The following is a 27,940-nucleotide window of genomic DNA, read 5'->3' on the forward strand; positions in this document are numbered from 1 at the left end:
TCAACCACAGTTATGTTTTAACAGGAGCTGGGGGGCAAACACTTTTTCACACGGGGCCATGTAGCTTTGGATTTTTTTCTTCCTCATTAATAAAACCCTTCATTTAAAAACTGCATTTTGTGTTTACTTGTGTTATCTTTGACTAATGTTTAAATTTGTTTGATGATCTGAAACATTTAAGTGCGGAAAACATGCAAAAAAGTAAGAAATCAGGAAGGGGGCAAACACTTTTTCACACCACTGTATATATATGTGGCCCTCCTCAACATAATTCAATCAATATTATCAGTCATTCATAGTGAGATATATTTATTTTAGTTGGGTCTTGTGCGAGCTACAGTAGTACATTTTTAGAGTCTGTGCTTTTAGATGTGGCTTATTAAAGACGCTACCAAAGCAAAATTGTAAATAAAATGAGCATAGCAAAAATGTCAGACAGGTTGGCCTAGCATGTTTAACCATATATCTTTAGACGTTACAGTCACAGGAGTGATTGTTGTTATTAGCCAAACGTCACAGTGATTGGGTCTGTTGGCATGAACACAAACACAAACTTTTACAAACATATACACACACACACACACACACACACACACACACACACACACTCGACCTCCATACTAAATTTCAGCCTCCTAGGGCAAAAACTATTGCTGCCAAAGGGTGAGGAAATTTTGTGGACTGATCGACTGGCAGAGCGAGCTATATAGCTGCTGGACAAAGCTAATAAAAATGACTTGACCAGCATTCCTTTTCCTGCCAGGTCAATAACATCAACACTGCTCTCTCTGCACTTAAAGCCCAATGATGCCAAAAAGCAATCTTCATAAAAATGACATAAAGGTCAAATGATGCTGACTGTCCCTCATTCACATAGTCAGTTTACTCTGGTTTCATCATCGTGAAATATTACAATTATTTTGTATAGATCTGGCGCGGCTTTGGCTCAGAGCGTGTTGCCCACTAATCGAAAATTGGCAGTTTTCGATTCACCGGCTCCTGCAGCCCGCATGTTGAATTATCCTTGAGAACTGAACCCCAAATTGGTCCCCATCACTGTTCCATCAGTGTGTAAGTGTGTGTGAATGGCTACTGAGTAGCAGTTGGCACCATGTGTGGTAGCCTCAGCCACTAGTGTGTGAATGTGTGTGTGAATGGGTAAATGTGAAATGTAGTGTAAAAGCGATTTGAGTGACCCGAAAACTAGAGAAGTGCTATGCAAGCACAGTCCATTTACCATTTAAAATGTGCTTTTGTGACTTCATTGTGATGGACTGAAGGTTTAATTACCTGTCCAATAATTGTTGATCTGGCTGTTCCAGCTTCTTCTCAATGGTACCACAACATTAACTGCATTAATCTGAACCTGATGAAGCCACTATGGACCAGATCATTCCCAAACAAACTGACAAACCCACCACCTGACATATTATCACCTGGTTATTATGGCTACCATGTTAGCATACAACTACCTATTCACACATCCAGCAGACACATAGCATTATTAGCATTTATTTGGTGTCTTCTGTCAAACTGACCATTATTGCATAAGTCTGTACATAGTCACATTCATTATATTTCATATTACAATAACACTGAGTAGTGCAGCTTTAAAGAATAAAACCAGAAAGCAATTCTTTGATATCAGGCGGAGCAGGAAGGAAATCCATTTTTAATACACTATATATTTTGTAACATATTATACACATTTTCTTGTATCCTGTTAGTTGACACAAAGGAAGAGTCGTCTTTACAAGCATGCAACACTTGCTGATTGTGAGGGCAGTGTAGTTTCTGAATTTTGATGAGTGGGACATAATGAGCCAGCAGCATGAGTCGTCCTGGCTGATGGTTTATTCAGTGTTTGCTGAACTGTTGGGTGGGCTTCTGAGCAAATAGTGTTATTTTTCTTCATGTATACTTGCATTGCTAAGATCATTTCCATTCTTCTATTGTTGCACAAAAGTTACACTGCATGTACCATTCTGTCTGAGCAGATGTAATGTTTTTCTCATTTTATGACTGCCTTGTAAAAAAAGATTGTCGAGCTGAGGCTGGCTGTTCTCATGCACTGTTTGTACATAAGAAAAATAATGCACCACAATTTGTATGCAACCCATGTAATCGGGAAGGCTGCGACCAATGCAACCAATACGCTGATGGGAGTAAAGAGGAAGTAGTCCGTGTAAGGAGGCAGGTTGGGGTGGTGGATGGGTCAAACAACACAGGACTCCTCCCCAGGAGACCAGTGTTTGGAACAGACTGAAACCAAGTGAACTTTGTCTCATTTCAACCTCCGTCATCACCAGGTTTCTTCTCCTAAACCTGACCTATGTAACTTTACTTGCCTAAACCTCACCTAGGTAACTTTATGTAAAGTACGTATTTCATTCATGAGCCGCTATTTCATTAGATATCACTGTCTGAAGATAAGACGGCTGATGACAGGACAATCGTATGGTCAGTGTTGCCAACTCTTTTCAAATGAAAGTAGCAAGGAGGACCTCCAAAAGTTTAACATGTGTTGCCAAAGCACAAATACAATTAAAAGGCACTGAATAAAATTTACAACTGTTTACACTAATGACAGCACATATATAGACATGCATTTCTCACGTCTCATATATAGTTACCTATGAACACATTTTATGTGTTTGTGTGTGAAAACAAACAAAAAAACATAGAGTAGGAATTAATAAAAAGCAGACGGTAAGCTGTAAAGAGATGAACTCCAGCTTTTATGTGTTGTTGGTGTGTGTGAGTCTGAGTGTGTGTGTGTGTGTGTGTGTGTGTGTATTTCATTGGTTATAAGTAACTTTGCTAACTAAGATCAAAAATAAAACAAAACAATCAACAATTTATGAATACAAAGTCATAGAGGTAAATTGTAAAGGCAAAAAACCTTATGAAACGTAGGACTAAATAAAGAGTGTGAGCTGTGAGAAGATAAACTCCAGCTGTTATGTGTTGTTGTGTTGGTTGTCTCTTAGACTGTAACATGCGCTGACATATCTTGTTGCATCTATGGCGCTGACACTATTTTCTCTAAGTAGATGTTGCATTAGTCTGGTCAGAGAGTGTATTAATTATTTAACTTGGAGTTTACACTGAATTTTTTGTTAAGAACTTTGTTCTGATGTTTTCATTTGTGCTACATTGTAGCAGTAAAGTTTACTCTGTCTCCACCTGTCTCTCACCATTTCTGGCACTTCCAATTCAGAGAGCAGGGGAGTCAACATAACCATAAAAACTCACAACAACTGGAGTCCCACAGTGAGCGGCATGCTTTCTCCTCCTGCCTGTCCCACACCTCCTGCACAGCGCAAGTGGTGAGAGGAGAGACTCCTGCGCTGACCACGGAATAGCCATGGTCTGCTGCATGCATGGAAATGATTTATGATACAAAATCTTTTTGCTTTTCGCTGATGGTCTGAATAAGTCACAAAATTTATCACAAGTCGCTTTGTAGAATTAAAGTTGCTAAAAAGGGTCTGAAAAGTTGCTAGATCTAGCAAGAAAGTTGCCAAATTGGTAAAATTGCATATGGTACCCTCCAACCAGTATGTAAAGCCAATATGTTAGAAACACTTTGACTTCACAACAGATATTCAAGCAGAATGACAAAACACAAAATGAGGAAGTGGCTGAGTCACACACCTCAGTCCATTAACAAACTAAACTAAGCACAAAACTGTAATACCTCAAGCAACTAATCATCTGTGGGGCATGTGGAGAAATAATCATGACAAATCAACATTTGAGTGTTTTTCCCCTCTCAATATGCTCCACACATCAGATGTTTGCTGCTGATTCCAGCCTCTATGCATGAATTCATCAGACAGAAAAATGTGGGTTTGTGAGTGTAGAAGTAACAAATCCCAACCCGGCCAACCCACAACCATCAGCCTCACTTGGAGAGGTAAAAACAAAAACCTTTTCAGGCAAACCACTCTCCTGCATAAGCCAAGGTCATTGCAGCAGCCAAATGAGGCTGGCAGCACGTTCACCCAGTCTGCACTCATACCTCCGAAGACTCGTGTCCTCATGGTGTAAACCACAAGCTCCTGACCCCGAGAAAAAGCCCGGGTCAAGCCGATGATTACATCAAGAGGACGGGCTTGCCAAGTGTTACTATCAGTGCCAAATGTCCATACTTCCCCTCACACCTGCTCCATTTGTCATCATTCCCATGCATGCTCTCTCACTCTTTCTATTGTCATGCACATTCATCACTCTCATGACTTCTCTCATTTGTTTCTCATGCCACTGATTCCTCTGTCACTCTGACTCTCTTTAGATTCTCAGAACCCTTTAGGTACATCTGTCAGGGTCACACATTACCATCATCAGTCACAATATCACGCAGTGAGATGCTCTATATAAAGCTTTTATTTTGCACTGTCCTTCAAAGATGTACAGAAACAGTGAGAGCCAAGTGGAAACTGAGTCAAATAAAGTAGTACTTCCTTTAACGAGATTTATGGATTGCATTAGTACAGAGAAGCAGAGAAGACTCCTGGGCCTAGTCACACTTTGACTTATGTGAGTCCCAGGATAATTTCTTCCTCTGAGCACAAATATTTTTTTTCAGCAACAAAAAATCCTCTGAGTTCTAAGTTGACTGCGCAACACCACAGCTCTCACACAAATGCAACTTCATTAAGAACATGGAGAATGAGGGATACTTCTCTCTCAAAATGTGTTTAAATTAGTTAACCATTTGTGTTTTGTTATCTTCTACAGATAGGTTTCTGAACAATGTCATCAGTGAGATGGAGGGAGAAAACAAGATATAGCTTTTCGAAGGAGTACTAGATGAAGTCGGTTTTGGGACTTTAAGTGCACAAATCGCAAAAGACATGGGTGGAAAATGTTCATTATTCCGAGAAGGAAAGAAAATAAAGATTTGGAAACGCTAGGATGAGTGTCACATACAAATTAAACGGTAATTCTACTGTTTTACAAAAATGTGCTCTATTTCTAAATACTTAGTGTATAATTAAGCTATCGTGACATTGTGTTAAAGTGTTTTCTATCCCTGTGTTGCAAACGCATCCTCGATTGTTTGTGAATGGTGAGACCCATCTCTAGTTCTTGTCAGATAAAAACAACCCTTTTGGGAATGCCACAATTTGAACTGAACTTCTTAATATCTTGACATTTAACCATCATATATCCTATTTCTGATGTATGTGGTCCCTAGGGTTTTTACATCTGGTGGATTATACAGAGGAATTAAACACGAGTTTGTTAACATGAAGGCCTTACCGCAGTTTTTAGTGCAGCAAAGAAAGGACTGCTTCTTTGAACCACAACCGGATACTGCAACAGTTTTCATTTGACAAAAACTTTTCAAAATGTTAGGCCCTTGGTTTCCAGGAGAAAACCTCTGGAGGCTGAAAAATGAAAGTAATAATCATGATCCATCTCCTGCACTTTGCAGTTATTATCTTTCAGCGGAGACATACAGCACCGTTTCTCTATATCCTGTTCCATTCATGACTCAGCAAATTTAACAGATGTGTTCAAGAGAATAAAGTTTTACCTGCCAGAAGATGGTATCTATTGTGCTGCCCAGGAAGCCTTCTCTCGTTTCAGAGGACAGGAGTTTGGGTCCAAGGATGGTCATAAACTCCTCGAAATCAACCTGTCCATCACCTGACACAATGGAAAAAAACACACATTATAGATAGTTGGGAACGTACTGACATCTGCATTGTTTGCAACTTTTGTCAAATTACTTGCTGTTTGTAAATGACACACCAAAACTATCCTGAACTTTTGAAATGGTGACATGTAACTAAGTAAAACTCATCCCAACTCAACCCTTATCCACCTGATGATCTGATGAATGGTTCTCCTTGAACTGCAGAGCAATATCCAGGCTGCGTAACTGAAAAGCAACCTGTTTTTACCAACAGCAGTGGACTTTTCTTGGATTAGAAGTAGAGTAGGCAACTTATATTAGAAGCATTTTTTTGTTGAAATTCTCTTTACATCCCGATAGCAATCAATAAATGCTCTGAATTTTTTAAAAAAATATCTGGTATCTGTGGCTGTCGCAGGCCTGTAATAAGCCCATCCAATCGTCTCATTTGGGCGCAATGAAATAATTGGATAGGTTACCTGTCTGTGAGAGACAAGGTGTCTCTATTGTCTGTTCTGCTAATGTAGAATTGCCTACATGTCCCTTTGACAATGCCTGATTCAATGGCGGGAAATCCTACAGAGAGCAACCCAATAAAGGAAGAGCAAAATATCAAAAAAGAGAGTCTAAAAGGGAAATGTGACAATAAAAGAATTAAAAAAAAAACAGATGTCAATATTGGCGAAGTGTTGCAGAGATGGAGGGAAAATGTTTCTTATATTAGCCCTCTGCTAACTGTAGCCAAAGGCTCACAGCTGCAGCTTCAAAAATTAATGTTTATGTAGCTAACATTAGCTAGAGCCACGAATCAAAATGTGTCCTCAACCTCACTCCCCACCACTGCAAACCACCTCACCAGGAGAGGAGCGGCAGCAGTTCCAGAGACTGATCCCCAGTTAGTGGCCGCAGAAACCCGAATCCAGCCAGCCAGTGCAACACACACTCTGTGGCAGCCCTGACACCCCGCCACATCGGCTAACAGGTTAGACCCAGCACCAGCCTGCTGTGACACCTGGCGTTGGAGAGTTCACACTACAGCTGCCGACCGAGGATCCATCTCCTGAGCTGCTGCCTGCTCTCCTTCCAGGGAAGAAATCCTTAATAGCAGCAAGTGAGATGAAGGAACAGTGAGGTGGCTAACGTTAGCTTGCTAACTCTTGTCTCATTTGTGGTTTAATAAACAGAAAGAGTGAGAGCAGGGCAGAGAGGGGCTGAGTGAATGAGCTGTGTACAACTCTACAATGACAAAAGATTAAATAAATCAGCATATGGGAAACACTGAGTTAGGCCTACTGTATGAAACACAAGCATATGCCTGTGGTCGTCTGGTGGGCGGGGCCTAGGACAGACAGGGGAGAGCTGCTTTTCCAGATGTCTGCCTCGCCTAGCTTTAAACAGGTACAGTATAGCACAGACATGATTAAAGCCTTTGGGGTTTTAATTTTTTTCTGCAGGTTTTACTTCCTAAAATGTGTTTGTAGAAACTCATTACATGGTATGTTTACGTTTAAAGGGAAATATGGATGCTGTTTGCGTCTTTGTTGTTATAATTTAAGACCAGCGCACGTCAGATTTCACAGTTCAATGCACCATTTACCGCTGAGACAAGAGAAAGTTAAAAACAATGAGGTCTGACGAGCTCCATAATACTGGATGTGAAGCAGATCAAAGTTTACAGCTACTGTATCACTCACAACATGGAGTTCCTGCGGTGCACATTGATTCCAACAGTACTGATCTGGGAGCCTGCTGATAGTTGTTGAAACTACTGCCAAAACAAAGCATCAAAACTCTGCAGACAGCAACAAATTCAACCTTTTCCTTTTATTCTCTTTGAATGGAATGTTTTCATAAGCCTCATGAGGTTTCTTTATCTCCCACGCAGAGGTTGTCTGGTTTTATTATCTGTAGGTTTGGATGAATCAATAATATTGTGAAACGACTGATAAAAAATACAGTGAAGCTAGCTGACAATTCAGATCTTTAGGTTTGAAAATAATGGGATAGACAGCTTACTGGCTTTCATATAATTGAATTCCAAGTTATGACAAAGAAAAGCTACAGTGAGAGAAAAACAGTAATTTTATTACTATTAAATCTGTCATACTTTGTTCACTCTCTTTTGTTTTAGTTGCCTCATGCTTTCGGTGTCCCTGTTGTTAACTCATTTTATCTTCCCACCTGCTCTTCCTGTATCTGCAGATGAGGCTGGGATCTTATCAAAGGAAAGTTACTGATGCAGGACGACTCAATCTGCCCCCTCCTTCGGTACCTCTGCTCCTCCTCTGACTGCACAGGCCACTCCAGGGCATGCTGGCACTGTAACGTTTAATGTCGCTGACTGCACTTGTATCCATGCATATTCAGCAGGACTGTGGGGCCAGATGAAGCAGTGCTGAAATCCTAGGATGTCGGGACGGGAGGATGGATGGATGGATGGATGACAGCAGAGCAGGGCGGACTGGCTGAACAGGTTCAAGGTACGACAGGATGAAGAAGTTGTGCTATGTGTACTGGGACCAGGTTACATCTAACAAGTGAGTTATTTAAAGATCCACCAAGTAATATCTTTTACATTTTCTGTAAAACAAATGATGGAGTGTAACGTGAAAGGATTTTTACAGCACATTCTCTGTGTGGCTCAGTCTCACCGCTCTCATAAACCCTGGTTAGAGCAGCAGGCAGCCGACAGCTCCTGGCAAAACAACAGTGTGGCACCTGCCCAGCACCAAACAGCAGACAAACAAAGTTAGAGACTAACTGGTGAGATCTACCAACTATAAAGTCTTGCAGCTAAGGGGGCAGATATTTTTCTCAGGAGAGTAGTAGAAAAGAAAGTGGAAGAGAGCAGATCTTCCCCAGGCGGGGGACTGTTTGCGGCCACTCTAGACAACTTCAGCAGACACACCGCAGCGTGTTTCAGAAGTGTCCCGGAAACTAATAAAAATACACGGCTTGTCTATTTTTGACAGAGCCACTGCACGTTGCACAGAGCAGAGTTTTCCTGCTAACAGGCACTGTATGTGAAATACAACTACTGTATGAGGATGAATGCATTACAAATGACTAACACACTGCCCGTAATCTTATTCCATGTCATTCAGTACTGGACTTTGAATGATATTAACTTTGTCTGTAGACTACAGCACAACAAAGCAGGAAAGGACACCAATAAACACAATTAAGCCAAACTAAAAAAAACTCCTGATAACACAAATATCATGGAAAAAATTACCAAATGGACAAAATCTCTGGGTCTACAAAATCAGGCAGTCAAAGTGTTCCACTTCTGAAAGGCTCCTGGTGTGGTACAACACAGTGTGGACAAAACAAAACTGGGTCACAGCTGGGCCTGGTGTAATTCTCCTCCTGGCTCCCTTACAGATAAGATGGCAGCAATGATAACAAACAGGGACTAATTCATCTTGTAATCTGCTGGAATTTAGTGGATAATAACATATTGGGTATGGAATCGATTTGCAGATACTACAGTTTAAAATGAGGTTTTCAACAATTATGAATCACTGCAACCAAGAGAGGTCCTTGAGCGTACAGTCATACATGTGCACACAAAATATTAGGTTGATTGGTCCAGTAGTTTTTGAGATTGGCTGCTGAGATATAACACACGCAATTACACATGACCCAACACATGATCAACTCCAGGCTTATGCCTGGTGGAGATAAAACAAACAAACAAACAAACAAACAAAAACAGGTAAATTGGGATGCTCATGTTGCTCTGTGTCTGCTAGATGTACAGGCATTGTTCTCATAATTCTTCGTTATCTGCCAATCAACCATTTTAAATTCATAATGAAATTTTTAAAAATGACTCGTTTTGTTTAATAATTCTCCAGATGACCTACTATAACATACATATTCCACACAACGTACAGTGGGCTGGCTGAAGCTCTGGCCTCCTGGCAGTGGAAATAAATGGGTAAAGAAAATAAATTAATAAAACAGTGATTAAAGTACCAGTTATTGGCAGTCATACCACATTTTTCTGCTCTAGGTGATATGATGAAGCTCCCCACATTTGCTTCAACTGATAATTGCACCTTCTTTGTAATTAATGACACTTTTAATTAATATCTTTATCAGTATCTGTTGGTTTAGTACATCAAAACAAAAAGTTCCAATTTAAACATACAAACGCCCCTGAACATTGGGTGACACTGCTGAATATTTGGGGTTCAGCATAAAAGCCCCATTTGCTTTTCCTAACACATCAGGGCTGCATGCGTGCCAGCTCTCATTTTGATGCACCTGCAGTTTGTGACACCTTGACTTTATGCACAAAGTCACTGAGTCACTTTCTGTGACTGTTAAAGCCTGAACCAACTGCATTTGACAAGTCTCTTCCTGTATTATGTCACAACCAAGCATCCTGTTTCAGCTTGAAATAGAACAATGAATTATTGAAGAAAGATACGAAATCCTGCTCCCTTTAGTTACAAACAAGTTAGACAATAGGGAATAAAACTAAATGTTGGTCTCTGTTCTTATTTATTCAATACATGCCTACAGAGATCCAAACATGGAGATTAGAGACAAATTTAGAGAGAGACATGCTGTCAAGGTCATTAACACCAAAAGAAAAATAACCATCGTAATCTTCACTAAAAAACAAAGGCTGGTGCAATGCTATGATCCAGAACAAAGAAGAGAAGTCACACCTCTCCATCAAGGGCATACGGAGCTCAATAACAATCACATAGACAGGCTTGACAGCAGAGACAAGCAGAGCAGATAACCTATCAGTATCTTCTGGAGATCAGCTGGACTTGGCCCCTGGGCTCAGAATCGATGGCTGTGACCGAGGATCCAATCCTCACAGCTGCCCACTTGGCCAAGATACAATCACTGCCGTCCATTCTCATTCATCTGTTAACACCCCTCCTCTCCTCCATGCCCTGTCCCTTTGATTACCAGTTCATTGTTATTGTGTCAACACACATGCATAGGAGAAGATCATTTCACAAACTGCTCTGTAAATAACAAAAACGCCCAGATTTTTCACACTTCATATTTGTCATTTTAACTCTATGTTGTAAAGACCTGTTTTTACATCTTCCAATCAGTGTGTGATGGAACTGGTTTTCAACCCCTGTGTTTTCATGTCAATATAAGTGGAAGAACATGAATGAATGGATTAGGACTACATTATTTCCATTAATGTTATAATTAACTTCTTGGTTTAATTAATCAGTGAACCTGTCATTATTTAACGTATCTATCGATAACTGTGCAGCCCAAGGGGAGGAAAGTGTCCTATTTGGGGACCTCAGAATTGCATCTCTGCTCTTTGCAGATGATGTAGTTCTGTTCTGCTGCATCACACTGTGACCTCCAGCACCCACTGTGAAAGTCAGTTGCTAAGTCTGAAGAAGTCGGGATGAGAGTCAGTACCTCCAAGTCTGAGGCCATGGTTGTCTGCAGGGAAATGGTGGATTGCCCCTTCTGGGTTGGGAGAGTGTCACTGCCCCACATGAAGGAGTTCAAGTATCTCAGGGTTTGTTCATGAATGAGGGTAAAATGGAGCGCAAGATGGACAGGCAGTTTAGTGCGGTGTCAGATGTGATGCAGGCGTTGCATTAGACCGCTGCGCCAGAAATCAGAGCATTCGATTTACCGGTCCATCTATGTCCCAACCCTCATCTATGGCCACAAGCTTTGGGTAGTGACTGAAAGGATGAGATTACAGATACATGCGGCCAAAATGAGTTTCTGTCATAGGGTAGCTGAGCACCGCCTTAGAGATAGGGTAAGGAGTTCAAATATCCAGAGGGAGCTTGAAGTACAGCTGCTGCTCCTTCACTTAAAAAGAGGCCAGTTGAGAAGGTTTTGGGCATCTGATCAGGTTTTTTTGTGGGCATGTCCAACTGGTAGCAGGCTTCTGGGCAGATCCAGAACATGCTGGAAGGATTATAAATCTCATATGGCCTGGGAACACCTCAGGGTTACCAAGGAGGAGTCGGAAAGTGTTGCTGGGAAGAGGGATGCAACCACGACCCAGCCCCAGATAAGCAGATGGAAATTGACAGACAAATGGACAAATGGATGGATAAATATCTGTAACTGTCATTAAAGCCTTTATGTAAGAATGTTTTACTTGATTATAGCATCTTTCAAGATATTCAACAGGCATCATTTTTTGTTTGGGCACTGTGTGTTACTTTAAGCCAATTCTGCTCAGCACCCCCATGTCAGACATGTGTGTAGGGGGATTACAATGTTCATCAGTGGTTGGCACCAGAGTCTCCAAATTGTACACAAGTAGGCTTTAAGGATTGGTTATAGCTTGCAATAGCCAAAGCCTGCATGTGAGAAGCAATTTGAAGCACTCTCTTTGCCTCCTGCTAGCCATCTGCAGCTGGTTGTATCTCATCTGGTACACACCATGTTAGTTCTGTCACTGTTTATTCCCTATGATGTAAATCAGACTGATTCTTTGCACCTGAAAGCCTCTCTGGACCAGTCAGTGTACAGGCCTCTCTCTTCATCTGTTTGTCTAAACCTGTTGAATCATATCTGAGTGAGCTGTCTTTATCAAACAGAAGCTTCACACATTAACAAACACAAAGTCACAGCCCTTGCTAAGCAGCCAGTCAATCCTAAGATTCAATAACTCCTAAATGGAGCAAACCCCCAGTATTTTGCTAATGACATCAATCAATACAAACAAGGTGACCTGGGTCATTTAATGGGAAAGAGGTTTTTCAGACTAAACTCCAACAAACTCAGATTCAATACACAGAGACAAAAAGAACAATGGGAACCAAGTGAATAAATAAATAAACAGCATTACACTTCACAGACTTCCTGAGACAAAAGCTGTCGTGACCTTCATCAGCTCCGAAAGTAGCCTCGTCTGCTTCTTGTAGCAGACGATGCAACAAGACCAGGCCCGAAAGCAGCTACTGTCCCCTGAGACTCTGAAGCAGATGAGTCAGAAGAGGAATAAAGGCAGCCTCACATCTTAAACTTTAATATTCAGCCTTGAACATTTATAGTATTTTTCTCTCCACAGTGAAACTGAAAAGCACTTATCAAAGGCTCTGATAGCAGCATGAAGAATTTGATTTTTTTTTTCCCAGTGATCTGACATTTGCATATTGCATTTTCCCATCCCAGCCTTATACAATTTTAAGAGTCTATCCTTTATAAAATGTCAGTCACAGTTAATGCAGACAGCTTTGCACAAACGCTGCCTGGAAGAAGAAGGACTGCCTGTGTTTGTGGTTACTTGCTGTTCAGAGTTCTATTAGAGGACAAAAGGTTAAAAGGTCATAGGTGAGGATGGTACTGCAGAAATAAACAGATTCATATCTCACTGTTTTGACAGCAGCAACCATAAATACTGGATGTATTGTTATACCATAGCTTTGTGATGCATTCCTTCACAGATTCAGCTGCTGCACCACATGCATCATAACAGTTATTTTGTCCTAGTTGCACAACCAATATGAAAACCCACTTTGATCTACAATAACTATCCACATGTCATGTGTGCATACGTTTTGGTAATATCATATTTCTTCATTAAGGTTGTTCTCCCGGCAGGAGTTTCACTTCGGTGCTTTCATGTGTCAGGCAGAAACAGCAAGTGGTAGAGTTTGAAATGAATACACATACAGGCATGCATGACTAAATGTTTTATGCATGACACAGATGAATATATATGTGCATCTGAACATGCAAGAGTGCAAAGAAAAACAGTGTTGTTTACTGTAAATCTTTTTCAAAGCTGCCCGTTGTTGAGATGTGTAGCCTGTCCTGTTTCCAATGCTGTGTCTCAAATCAGATGCTTCTATGAGCCACCACTGTCTGTACTTATGCTATTTTGAGTGCATGAGTGCAATCACACTGCATACTGCATACTGCAATGCACTACGAGTACCTGAAAGTTGCACTCATAAGTAGGGTTGGGTATCGTTTGGGTTTTTTCCGATACCGGTCCCGAACCGATACTTTTAAAACGGTACCAGTGCTTAAATGGAGCCTCAACCAATACCTCTAAATATGATTTTCTTTTATGGAGGTTGAAAAGTGGCACAAATGGGCCACCTTTCAGAAGTGTGTGAGTATTTTATATAACAGTTTTAAATTATGATAAAAACAATGTTTTTATTTATTTATTGCCGAGGCAAATTAGAAATACCTAGAAATAAATAGGTACAGTATATGAACTCTATTAACAGTTTTAAAATATAATAAAAAACACTTTTTAAATTAACATTACAATAATATTAACTCTATTAAAGTCCAGTCTCTGTAGGCAGCCCAGGCTCCGCAAATCGCAACAAAAACATTTGTGTCCAGGCTGTACCAGCCAGCGCGAGACCAGTGGAAGCAAGCACACACACATGAACGCGGTGCCCATGTCTCACAATCGATCGTATGTTGATTTTGGGCCATAAAAATAAATATGACTTGACCATACACCTCAGGGTATTTACATTTTTATGATGGAGAAAAAGTGCTTTTTAGATCCATGTATATTGTAACACATAAGAGGAGGAACCCAGGAAAATAGCTCAGTATATTTTCACACCTGTGTGTTAGTGTATTTGTGTGTAGCTGTACATGCAACTCACCATCCATGTCTAGTCTCTGCATGATGATGGCCAGCTCAACCTCACTGGGCATGTAGCCCAGAGAGCGCATGGCCATACCCAGCTCCTGTTTGGAAATGAACCCGTTTCCGTCACGATCCAGCACCTTAAACGCCTCCCGGATCTCTGCCAAGACAAACAGGAAATCGACTCAGCATCTATGAACAATGCCCACCCCTCTTGCTTCCAAGTTGCACAAACACAAACACTTATTCATGTCCATTTACAGCACTGTGTATTGGTCTGCCAGACATCCACGTTATTATTTCCTCACACTGTCCTCTGGATTTTTTTGGATTCCTTTCTTTGGCAGTGATACACTTCTCACGACGTTGAATTCATCTTGCATTTAATGAAGTCAGTTGGCATTTCACCCTTCCCCCTCGTTCATCATCATTCGCACACCTCTCTCTCCCTCCCTCCCTCCCTCCCTCCCTGTCTTCCTGTCTGACCCAGCTCTGGTCTGCACATTATGCAATTGGTCTCGCACCGCTGCCTCAAGTTAACAAGATCAATTCCACCCATCGATTCATTTTCTCCACCTGCTGTCACAGCCGCTGTCACCTTTGCTCGCTTACGTACATTCACATTCTCCAAAAGGAACCCTTCAGTGCTGTTCCATTATCCTCTTTGTCTTTTGTTTCCTCATTCGTATTTTACAGTATATTCTTCCATCTTTCATTGAGTCAACTCCAGCATCTATAGCGGCATTCAGAGAGTTAGCAGTTTATAGCAGTGAGGTTTGCTTAGGAGCACTTGTCTGTTGTCAGGGTGAAACCTGTGACCTTCAGGATATTGGGCTTTTCCTCCAATCACTAAAAGCTATTCACTGTTGTTAAATATCTCTTCCTTTGATGCTGCTCTATAAATAACCATTCCTTCTCTGTACAGTGAACATGTGTCACAAAATCCCCTCAGTTCTTATTCAGGGTTCACATTTCTGCCCAAAAAATATCCATGACTTTTCCAAGCCTTTGAGGTGAATCTTCATGACCATACATTCTCTAAAATGTCTGTGTTTCCATGATAAATACATATCAAAGTCCATGTTTCAATGAAAGATATATATAAGCAAGCATCGTCAGCTCTCGACAAGGAGATGTAGTACAATGCAGCCATACCAGTGAAATAACCACGTAATGTCTTCGCAGATACTGTAACAGTCCTATGATGGTATCAAGACATTTTTTATTGTGATATCACAGAGTTTGTTATATTGCTACATCCCTAGCAGTAACATTAATTTATGTCTTAAGTGTGGTGTTTTAAAGGAGCAATGTGTGAGATTTAGGGAGATTTAGTGACATCTAGTGGTAAGGATTACAGATTGCATCCAGCTGAAACTTCTCCCCGTTAGAATTACTTCATTGTTCATTGTTCATGAGGTTTTTACCAGAAGCTGAATTATCCTCAGGGGTCTCTTCTTCACAAAAAAAACAACAACAACAACAACAAAAAAACATAACAACAATTGGACCTGGTGATTTAAACAGGTAAAAAACACTCAATAAAGCAGTTTTACACGTAAAAAGTTTTTCTGATGCTGCCTGTAGTGGAGGGACTGCTAACTACAGTGGCCGACGCACATGGCCCCTTTAGAGCCAGTGTTTAGTTTGTCCGTTCTGTGCTACTGTGGAAACATAGCGGTGCAACATGGCAGACTTTGCGGATGAAGACCAGCTCCATATGTAGATATAAATGACTCATTCTAAGGTAAGTTAACACAACAAGTCCTATTTTTAGGTCATCATTCACGAGAGAAAGACATACTATTTTTCCTTTTTTTTCTAATATATCCCCCTAAATCCTACTGGACCTTTAACAACGTAGCATACATGTTGTGCTGCTGAAGCAACATATTACTCAACTGACTCACTCAGCAGAGACAAAAATGCCTCACTTGTACATAGTTGAGTCAGCAGCTGGTTCACTAGCTGCTCAATGTGTGATCATGTCATCAGTGGAAGGAGTCGACGGGCTTCGATGTGCTTTAATAAATGCATATTTCATAAATGTGCCTACAGACAGGAGAGGGTGTATGGCAAGAAAGGAGAGAGAAACTGACAGGCATCTGGTGTTTTTAAATAGAGGTGGAATGTCACTCCTCTGAAGAACACTATGACTGCATGACATGCATGAGCACACTGTTGAGCACTGAATAATTTCAGACTGGAAAGTGGAGTAGATGGTTTAACTCCATCCTTCCCAGGAACCATAGAGGCGGTATGTCTTTTCTTTTAAGGGACATATAGAGGACATAAAAGTGTTGGGTCCAACAGCAACAAAAAATAAATTCAATTACAACTGATCCAAGATTTTGTTGGGATTCACAGGACCACAGATGGTTTATCATTTGGTAAAGTCATCACTGGACAATTTAAAGGCTTTTTCCTCTGCATGCTCTTTGTCTTCAAACAAAGAGGGCTATGCGACACCCATCTCCACAGGAGATCTCACCTCAAACCTCAGTGAGACTCAAGTCCCAAAACTTGATTGGACAAGACCTTTTACAGTGACATGTGACTCTGTGATGTCACAGGCATCTGTACAAGATCTGCTCCCTTTCACAGATCTTTCTCTTCTTGCCCTGGAGCTTCAACAGCTCACACCTCTCTCCGGCTGGGCCTGGAACCACCCAGGGGCCCAGACTCTGGCTCCATAGCCCCAAACCACTAAAGGGAGGGCAACTGATCACAGACTCTGTTGCAAACACAAGGCCATTGCAACTAGCTTTCCAGCAACAAGGAACTAAGTGAGTTAGCACCCAGCATCTAACTCTGCAAGGACCCCGAGCGACCAGCTTCCTCGGATCAGAACCTTTGGAACAAAGAACCCAACAAAGACTGCAGCTGGAACCATCTTCCCAGCCTTCTTCTTCCGGCTAACAGCAGTACACCACCGAGTGACTCTTTCCTCCATCCATTCAAGGATCGGTAATGTAACAACTGGGCATAGCTTATCACAGCTTTACAGGCTAAGCAAGACTGTTCAACTTGTTGTATGTGATTTCATGCTGTTTACTGAGTTATTGTTGTGATAGTTTGCAGTTAGGTCATTGATTAGTTGGCTTCGCCAAAGCTAAGTGTTTAGTTTGCTAATACTGTTCACAAACAGATTCTTGCACACAACTAAACAATCTCTGCACTAATCCAGACCGTTTGCAACACACGTCACATTGACATAGACTCATTAACAAACAGGCTTTCAACAGAGCTACACCCAAACAGGCATCTCAAAGTTCCCGCTTCTTTTCCTTTGTCTTTGTCCTGACCACACGGTCAGACAAACACCTCCCCTGAAACTGAAGCAGCCAATGATTCGGCCATTTTGGTAGTTCGCTGTTGTCAGCCATTTTGCTTTGTAGGCCAAATGGCTCCGTGATCACTACACCTGCCTTTGTCTTTCTCTTCTTTCTCTCTCTCTCACAAACACACACACACACACACATATACATACCAAGCTTGTATATAGTTAGTTAGGATGTGTGTGTTTTGGTTTGCTTTGCTAATTTGTGAATAAATATAATTCTTTGGAATCATGCCTGCTGTCTGTTTAATGTTGCACAAGGGTGAATGAATAGTCAACCTCTGCTGCGTCAAGAACTCCGAAATCCTTCAGGCGTTACTGTTAATTTTGGTTGTTGTCATTAATTTAATTATTAATCAAACTCCAAATTAACAGTTTAATGTATTTTATGAGACTGATATCTTTAACTGGCTATCATTTTTCCCTTTACGGGAATGGTGTCCCACGAGGTGATTTAATGTTAATTAAGTCACATTATTTAACATAATTATTAATTATTAATAATAATTATTAATTATTTCCGATAGCCAATTAAATCCCAACACATTTGATGCCTCCGGGTGAAGCCTAAGGTGTTGACTCCAACATTTATGGTGCCGCCGAGTGAGGTAAATATATGTACAATATGTATACAATTTAAAAAATTCAATGCAACAAAATCTTTAACAGTTGGCAAAATTGTTGTTGTTGTGGTCTCATAGGTGCATAAAAACAATGATGAGACAGACAATACCACAGCATTATGTTAAAATGGAAAAATAACCAAGTGGAAATGTATTACTATTGAATGTTTTTGTTGCCAGTGTACAGACACGCTCTTAAAGCATTTTCTAACTGCCTGAACCGAGAAATTGCCAAACTGAACTGAAAACGTCATTAAGAAATGACCTCATCAATCATCTCATTATCTGCTGCACTGCTGCCAGTCTGAACCAGTCTGCTGGCAAATGATTTGGAACAACAAAACCTAAATGAAGCGTTAATTATGAATTGTCTCATAAAAAATGGAGAACAGTGTTTTGACTGTGTTGAGCACCTACAGTAGATAATAAAGGGTCACAGTCTGCGACCTGCATCAAAACAGCATGTCACTGTTTCCCCGAGCAGCTGCTCCTGAGTAAATAAAGCACCATCATCATTTGTAACAACACAAACTCTTGTTTTAGAGATAATATTTTCTGGGATGCACACACAGAGACGCTAACAAACACACATGAAAGGTATACCTATTATTTCCCTGCATTGAAATGAGCATCTCATGAATAAATCTCTCAGTGACTCAGGCCTGCGTTGAGTACCTTCCTGTGTCTGGAGTGTGTTGGAAGAGAATAACAACATGGAGACTAAGTTTATATATCAAAATGACTCAGTCCATTTCATGCACAAATGCTCCCATCCATCAAGACTTATGACACACGGGGAATATTGAGCTGCTTTCCAACTCAAAATCTGACATTTGGAACAGCAATATTTCTACCAAAAGGACAGAAGTAACAAAAGACGTCACAGCAAACTCAAATTTAGACGCTGCAGAATCCAAAAGTGGCCACGCTGGTTAATTTTGTATGCAAATTATGTCTCGCAGTGTTAAATGTTTATGAGGGCATGTGTTTAATTTGAGTGTATCCATGGCTATGTATGCTTGAATGGCTGGTGCCTGTTGATTATGTAATCTGCTCACTGCCACATTCTACTTGACCTTTCGGATACAGCAGTGATGCTTGGCGTCAACAAAGACACAGCTGGCACATTTGCTACAACATTGACTTTAGTAACACAACTGTAACACAAGTGTGAGGAAAAATGAAAACATGATCACATGACAGATGCCCAGCTCTCAAAGGTGCACCCAGTTACACCAAATAGAATCTTCTCTGCATATGGAATCACAAGAGTAATTAGGTCTTCACCAATACGCTAAAGAATGAATCAAAAAATTGTTTTAGCTTTAGTTCAGTTTATTATTTAAGAACCTCATACAGGATTAGGCTGTTAAAAAGAACTGGAAAAAAATTAGACTTGTAAAGGATTATTTTTTGCAGTTACATTAGGAGTTGTCAGTTTTGGTTAATTTTGCTTTCGATAACCCGACACCCATTATCTTGTAACTAACCGGTTAATTTTTAAGGGGAAAAAAAGCAAAATGAGGTGAAATACAAGAGGCTTTTCCTTTTGGCCCAGTGCTCCATTAACTCAATGAGCTTTATCATCACTATCCATTTAGAGGTGGGGATATTTTATTGTTTTGTGATGTAAATGTCTTGCCTTTATTTCATTTTCTTTTTCTGAACACGTTGAAACATATTGCCCACTGCCCACCCACCAGTCTACACCTAGACAGCTAACGTAAGCCTTGGCCACTCTGCACTGCACACCATCTGGTTCGGGAGGGGCTACTGTAGCTCGTGGCACTTCTCATTCAGTGATTATGGCTGGTAACCTGGTTCCCCTGCATTCAGGTGATGTCAGAAAGATCAGACTGGGAACTCGAAAAATTCACATGAACGCCCCCTCAAGTTGGAACAACAAGCTGCTGAGTTTACGTCATATATGTAGAAACATTGTGGAAAAAAGTGAATGTTTGATCGATGGTAATAAACTTTATTAGTTAACATGTCAGTGTTTGGCTCACATGTACTTTGTAACATGATATTAGCTTGTAACCCTTAGTTGCTGTCCAGGTAGATTGACCAAGATAGGTTGGATAAGTTATTTATTTAGCAATATTTTAGTGATTTTAGGGAATTTACTACTTTATAATCATTTTGCTTCAAACTGTTAAACATGTGTTGTTAAAATGCTCTGAGCAGTAAAATTCAACACTTTGTAGCATCCATGTTGTTTCCACATTACAACTTAACGCTAAACACGCTAAAGAGGAAACACTTCCCCAACTCGGGAAATGCGACCATCCGAAGAGCATGTGAATGCAGCGTTTATCCTGCTGGCAGGATCTCACTGTTGCGGAAACCCTGCGGCCATCCTCCGGTCTTCCTCTGGCAAATAAATGGCTTCATTTTGAGCCGTGATACCCCTTTAGCAATGTCACCTATGTTAGTACCACTAACAGTGCTGACACTGCTAACAGTGCTAACAGAACTCACAGTGCTTACATAGTTAACAATGCTAAAGGAAGTTTGCGGCTCCAAACTGAGCTGTTTACTCACCTGAGCAACCTCGGGGCAGACCCGAGGGTGGGCACAATGTCTCCATAGCAACACCGATGGGCTGGGATGGTGTTACTAGTGGTAACTGCTAAATGGGCAGTGCTGCTAACTAGCTCCCAGAGTCGGGTCATGCACAATGCAGTAAACTTAAGAGAAGCAACACTGACCAACAGACTGACACGTGTAAACAGTCAAAAATATTCTTAGCAGTTACCCACCGACATCCCATATTATATGTGGACATTTCTTGCTATTTATTTGTTTGGGGATTTTTGGGATGTATGTACACACAGAATTGATAGTGACTTTTTTTGAATTTTGATTTCTAGTTTGTGTCAGATCTGAAAACAAGTTTGTTCTGTATTTGGCTCCTAGCACCACTTCTATCGATGACTTTAGGTGTTGTAATGTCTCAGGGGGATCTAAAATAGGGAATACACGGCCGCCAGCACCCTGGATAGCTCCCCACACTCCTAAGACAAGTTGACTATTGAAAGTCAGTGTGATCCTGTCAGTGTCCTGCAGGCGGTCAGCATATACAGTACACCTGGCGGCTTCACTCCCAGAACCAGTCCTGTAGGTACCAAAGCTTGCTAAGTGTGTATTTGAGTCTATGAAGCATATAAGCACAGAATCTGCCAAGTGGGAACTGCTGTTTATTTGCCCATGGAGCGGAAACAAGCTGCCTAATGCTGATGCCCGTCAGCCTTCCTGCTCCTTCTCCTTCTCTCCTTCAAGGAAAGCTCACCGCTGGTGGGCTGAGCAGACACAAACCTCCCCGCAGGCTTACAGCCGTCTCGTCCAGCTCAGCAGGCTCAATGAAAGAAGAGTCTGCATGCCGACTAGGAAATTTACTTTAGCTGCCCTTTCACTAAACCTTTAATAAAATAGCTGTTTTATTTTTTTTTGCTGTAAGCCCGACTCTATGACTTCTTTATCAAGAAGTCTGCCTGAAATTCACCCTGGACTACCACTGTGGATACAGATTCAGCTCAACATGTGGTGGAGTGTGTAGATTCTACTTGAGTGACTTAAATATGATGCTGACTGCTGCAGTCTACTGTTAGAGCCAGACTGGAGCTCCCGCTATTCTTGTATATAACAAGTATAACTAATAAAGTGTGTTAAGCAGAGTGCAGATCTCCACCAGGTGGCCACCCGAGCTATTCGTGGCCACTTTTGTCAATTTTTGTCATTTAAACGGATACGCTGCAGTGTATCGGAGAAGCCCCTAAGAAGTTAATAAAACTACATGCCTCATCTATTTTTGACATAGCAGCAGCGTATTGCAAAGAGCAAACTGATTTCTCCTGCTAAGAGACACTGAATGTGAAATATAGATACAATATTATTATGAGGATTAATGTATTTTTTTTCATAACTAAACTACAGCAACAACTCATTGATCCATGTTGTTCATAACTTGACTTTTAACAGTATTAACTTTGTCTATCAGCTACAGCACAACAAATAAGGAAATGACAACAATAAACACAATAAAACAGATAAAAAGGAGAATTTAACTACATACTACTTACTTACTTATGGTAGAAGGATATCATGGAAAAATGACCAAATAAACAAAACTGCAGCTGCATCCGGTGGAATTATCGCTCCTAGCTCCCTTAAGATGGCAGCAAACATTACAAAACTGGTGATTTATTCATCTTGTTCCATGCAAAACTTTAGTGGATCAAACACATCACGTATGGAATTAATCTGCAAATGCTCTGGTTCAAAACAAGACAAAACTTTTCTATAGATGTCAGTTTTTGAGCCAGGGGGAAGGCCAAAATGTGTCCTGCAACAGATGGCAAGGTTTGCTGTTTTCAGCTGATCCAGTTTCGGGTAAACTTGCACCCTCCATCGGCCGGCTAAGAGGAGTAAGGAGTCAGCCAGCAGTCATTGACAGTATAGAACAGTCAATAAATGAGGTTTTTCAACATTAATGAATCACTGCAACCACAGTTCTTGAGCAAACTCATAAATGTGCCCACAAAATATTAGGCTGCTTGGTCCAGTAGTTTACAAGATTAGCTTTGGACAGACAGATACACAAACACAACCAAACGCATGATCCCAGTACAATGTGTACTGGTGTTAAGTACAATCCTCACGCAGCAACAACATGACTAAGAAAGCACAATATACATGAGGAAGAGCACCCACTACAGGATATAGCAAAACTGAACGAAGAGGAATTACAGTAGATGTTACTTCACTGCCCTTAAATTATTGTAGGTCATGAAATGTGGCATTACAGTAAGTCTTTGTACAAACGGCTTAGATTGTTCTTTGAGGATACAAGTCTGGTCTATGATGTAGAGTTTCTGCTGCAAGAATCTAAGAAGGGACCAAAAAGCACACAGGGAATAAAGGGGATTGTTGAAACCTGCATTTAGTCAGGAGCAGGCTATTGTCCTGCACACCCTGCCTGGACCATACTGTCACTCAATTTGCATAAACTTGTTAATGAAAAAGACTAAAACTGTTAAATTAACAATTGAGCCGCAACAAATGATGTGCAAATTGCTCTCAAAGGGTACAAGGACATGCTCATGCCATGAAGCAAGGGCAGTGCATCTCTGGAACAAACCTAAAATGTGGCCGTGTAGCATGGCATCACCCATGTTCCACATTAAGATAAATAAATGACAGCTGTGACCATAGAGATAAAATCATAAATTTGAGTCATGACTTCCAGAGGGAATGGGAAAGTGTTAATGAAGTTACACTAGATTAACCAAAATAAGCATTTGGAATTAAATGCTCAAACTAAATCTACAAAACTAGTCTGCAGTTAAGTGCCTCTGCAGCCAGACTCGGCAGGAAGTACGTTCATGTCATGTTCACAAATACTGACTGAAATCTCTTAGATCAATGGAATATCATGTGAAATCTGTTTCAACAAATACCAACTCTACATCAAGTTTAAATTCAAATATCCTGCACTGGTGTAAATTGTTAGTGAAGCAATGGATTTGTCAAAAAGCTCACATTACAAAGTCGCAAAGTGGAAGGTAATTTACTTCACAGCTGCTGTCTTTGTCCCAAAATATAAGGTTACTAAAATGATACATAGTTAGGGCTGGCTCAGGCTTGCCTTGTACCAGCCCCTAGTTAGGCTGAATTAGGCCTAGTCTGCCGGAGGACCCCCCTATAATACACCGGGCACCTTCTCTTCTTCCCTCTCTCTCGCTCTCTCTCCTTTGCTGACACTCATGTCCTGTTAGTGCATCTCGCTAACTCAGCTCTACTGTATGTCACTAACTCGGCTTCTTCTCCAAAGTCTTTTTGCTCCACTGTCTCTCAGATTAACTCGTATCGCAGCTGTGCCTGGATGGTGTGGGGTGTGTGGTTGTGCTGCTGCCGTGGTCCTGCCAGATGCCTCCTGCTGCTGCTGCTGCCATCATTAGTCTTTAGTCATACTTCTACTGTTATTATACACATATGATTACTGTCACAGACATATACTATCAGATATTAATATATACCTACCTTATTATTGTAATATTATCACTTAAATTAATGTTGTTGTAAGCTGTCTGTCCTGCATCTCTTTCGGTCTCTCTTTGTCTCTGTCTCTCTTTATGTCTCATTTTGCCATTCGGATTACTGTTAATTTATCATTTTGATCTGTTCTGTACGACATCTATTGCACGTCTGTCCATCCTGGAAGAGGGATCCCTCCTCAGTTGCTCTTCCTGAGGTTTCTACCGGTTTTTTTCCCCTGTTCAGGGGTTTTTTCTGGGGAGTTTTTCCTTATCCGCTGTGAGGGTCATAAGGACAGAGGGATGTTGTATGCTGTAAAGCCCTGTGAGGCAAACTGTTATTTGTGATATTGGGCTTTATAAATAAAATTGATTGATTGATTGATTGATTGATTGATTGATAAAAAAAAAAAAAGTAACACTGACCTCCATGCTGTTTTACTGTTTACTGGCCTGTCTGTAACATTGAATGTGACACACCAGTTAAAAAAAAATTAAATTAACAGGAAGGCTGTTTATGGTTTAGACGTCTCTTAGTTTTCTTTGATATGTAGCCAAGAACTTTTTGCAGGTGATGTATAATAGTATATCAGTTATTATCAGTATATCATTTTAATTAATTGATGTAGCATTTAGAACTATCATAATTATTTTCCCCTTTTCTATTATTTAATTACCAAAGTGTGTTTCCTTTAGTGTATAATCACCTGAAAATAAGAATCATTGTGTTTTTGTTACCTTAGAATGAGTCGTTTATATCTACATAGTGAGCAGGACCATGTTTACAGAGTCCCCCATGTTGCATGGCCATGTTTCTACAGTAGCCCAGAATTGACTCTGGCTCTCGAAGGGACTATTTGCATTTTTGTGACAACCTCTGTAGTTAGCAGCTCCTCCGCAATGTGCCAAACAGCATGGGAAAAACACAGATTTTTTAACATGAAATTGCTTCATTCAGTGTTTTTACCAGTTTTAATCACCAGGTCCATTTGTTTCAAAAAGGGAGAGATAATTTGGCTCCCGGTATAAATGATCATTGAAGAAATCCTAACCAGGAGAAGTTTCAGGTGGTAGCAATCTGTAATCCCCACTACTAGACACAATGAAATCCTTCACACTGCTCCTTTAGAACACTTACGAAGTTGCCCATCTTTGCTCTACAGTTGATGGTGAACAACCACCTGCTGCAAATTAACTCTACACCCAGCTACCTCCTACCTCCATGACTGACTGAATGAATCTTCAGATATTATCCATACAGTAACAAAAACTTGAGGGCCAGTTTGTCTCTTTATGAATCCCTAAAGGCAACAGCTTCTCCTGAGATATTAGACATTTACAAAAACACACCATCTGACTGATTCCATACGCCCAGTCATGTCACAGCTCGCCCCACTGCTGCAAGCTTTTAAATGGCACTGAACAAATACAGTAAATAGCCTCTTTAAATACTGTGAGGCAGAAGTGTTGAATGTGCAGAATTTGGAGGCTGTGAGCTGCAGCAGGGAAAAGGAGTCGGTGCAAGACGTAAGGAGTTTCTAATGAGTCTGGAATACACAACACAGGTAAGAATGTTTCTCATGGTGTCTGATGAAAGCCTTGTATGTCCAGATTGTTTGCACATCATTTTTGATTTTATAAGTCTAATTGGAAATTGTTTTGTGTTTTTGATTGTGTATCCAAAGGTTTCAAAAAAAAAAATCAGAATATGATTAGATATATGAGGATGTCAGTGTTCCAGGTATGTAAGAATTATGGATATCAGTTTTGATTAATTTTGATTTCAGTAGCCTGGCATCCATTATGCGGTAACTAACCTGTTAATTTTTGAGAGAAAGGCATGATGTAAAGTAAAAGAGGCCTTTCATTTTGGTCTGGCACTCTGTTGACTCAGTGAACTTTGGCGCTGCATTTCAAAGTGCTATACATTTAGAGATGGTGACATTTCAATGTTTTGTGTTGTACATGTCTTGCCTTAACCTTAACTATATCTTGGTTTTGCTGACATTAGGCTAGCCGAGTTAAGAGGCACAGTGCCCATTGCTCAGACTCCGGCTTCATTGATTAGCTAACATTAGCCTTGACCACTCTGCACTGCACCTGGGTCGGGAAGAAGCTAGCTAGTGGGTGGGTCGGATGGGAGCTACCTAGTGGCGCTGCCCATACAGCGATTACCCCTGCACTGCTGTGGAAACATGGTGGCCATCCTCTTGTCTTCCCCCAGGACACCCTGGTGAGTAAGCGCAACTCCTTTAGCATTAACTATTTTAGCACCACCAGTCATGCTGACACTGCTAACAGAGTTAACTCCTAAAAGGAGTTTGTGACTCAAAATAGTGCCACTTACTCATCGGGATGACCTGGGGGGAGTCCGAAAGGTCGGGCAAAATGCTTCCACAGCAATGCTGTTGGCTCAGAACTGTGTTACTAGTGATAATCACAGAACAAGTGGTGTCGCTAGCTAGCTCCATCTAAACCAGGGTGGAGCACGATGAGTAGCAAAGTTATCATACAGACAAACATGCATAAATATACTCTTGTTGGTCGAATATATTATTTGCGGTTAACTGATTAACCTTATAATAAGAACAATCTGAGACTTCGGATGGTCAGAAAATGTTCTGATGGTGTGAAATGGTTATTTTTATTTTCTTATTTTAATTTCAAATGAATTTGTTTTCGGTTCCAGTGTTACAACTGCCATACTTAGGACTCAAACAGGAAGCACACTGATGCCATGAACTCAGTACAGTGTGAGTCCCTTTCTTTAGCCTATTTGGCATCAGTTAAGTAGCAATGTGTTTGCACTCCGGCTGATTAAAAATTTGAGAAAAAAGATAAAAAGATCTTATGAGGAAGATCTTCAAGTCAATTCACAACCATTTAATCCTCAATGGACATCACTGAGGAGAGAATTCTGTGGTGATCCCAGCAGAGCGTGGGTGTGTGACATCTGTGCACTGTGGTCTGACTGATTTATGACACTGAGAAAATGGGTGTGATTTTTCATGGATTAAGTGCCTTGCTGACAAGCACTTCAATAACTGTTAAGGCATGAATGACTAATTTCTCCCACTCAGATCTGGGATAACTACAGAGAATCTAAACATTCAAACTGCTGCTGACCTTCTAGCAGCAAGCCCACTGCGATACCACCACTCATCCAACACATAGTGTGTAGTAAATACTCATACAGTAATTATAGTGTTGACAGGCTACAGTTTGTCACTTTCAGTGTTTAGTTGACCTCATGAGGACTCTAACCATAAGCAGCTACTTACTCACAAAACGATATGAAACAAGAAGGAGAAATTCATATGCTGCAAATATCTCCATGCATATTAAAACTCGACCCTGACAGACTATCTGGCTATTATCGTGCGCTGTGCAGCCAATTTTCCAGGCGGCAGCTTAATGTTGCATCAATGGATTAATATTTTGGAGGTCTGGGGGAGTCTAGTTTGTTTGCTGCCTGTGAGACTGCCACTGCTGACTCTGGCAGACTGTAATTGATCAGGTTTGTGTTCTACAGACACAGGTGATTACTCCCAGACAGACTCGAAAACAATGGGTTCATAAACAAAGAATCAGCAACAGCACAGACTTGAAGTCAGAAGCCAGCAGACCGCGAATGCTTCCAGTGAGATAAACTATGTAGAGAGAATAATGCATCATTGTGCTTTGTTGGCTCAGATGAGGATGCTGCTG

General features: G+C 40.8%; 1 protein-coding gene across 2 annotated transcripts in view; it reads right to left on the bottom strand.

Moving 5' to 3' along the window:
- The window catches only part of caln1 (calneuron 1), a 107,608-nt gene that overhangs the window by 55,736 nt on the left and 23,932 nt on the right, over positions 1 to 27,940 (bottom strand). For both annotated transcript variants that reach the window (XM_050066689.1, XM_050066681.1), the window contains exons 3-4: positions 14,251 to 14,394; positions 5,546 to 5,658 (exon numbers count right to left, since the gene is read on the bottom strand). In XM_050066689.1, coding sequence (XP_049922646.1) covers positions 5,546 to 5,658; positions 14,251 to 14,394 — 257 coding nt within the window. The remainder of the gene's footprint in view (positions 1 to 5,545; positions 5,659 to 14,250; positions 14,395 to 27,940) is intronic.

The sequence above is a fragment of the Epinephelus moara genome, chromosome 2 (assembly GCF_006386435.1).
Source record: "Epinephelus moara isolate mb chromosome 2, YSFRI_EMoa_1.0, whole genome shotgun sequence".
NCBI lineage: Eukaryota > Metazoa > Chordata > Actinopteri > Perciformes > Serranidae > Epinephelus > Epinephelus moara.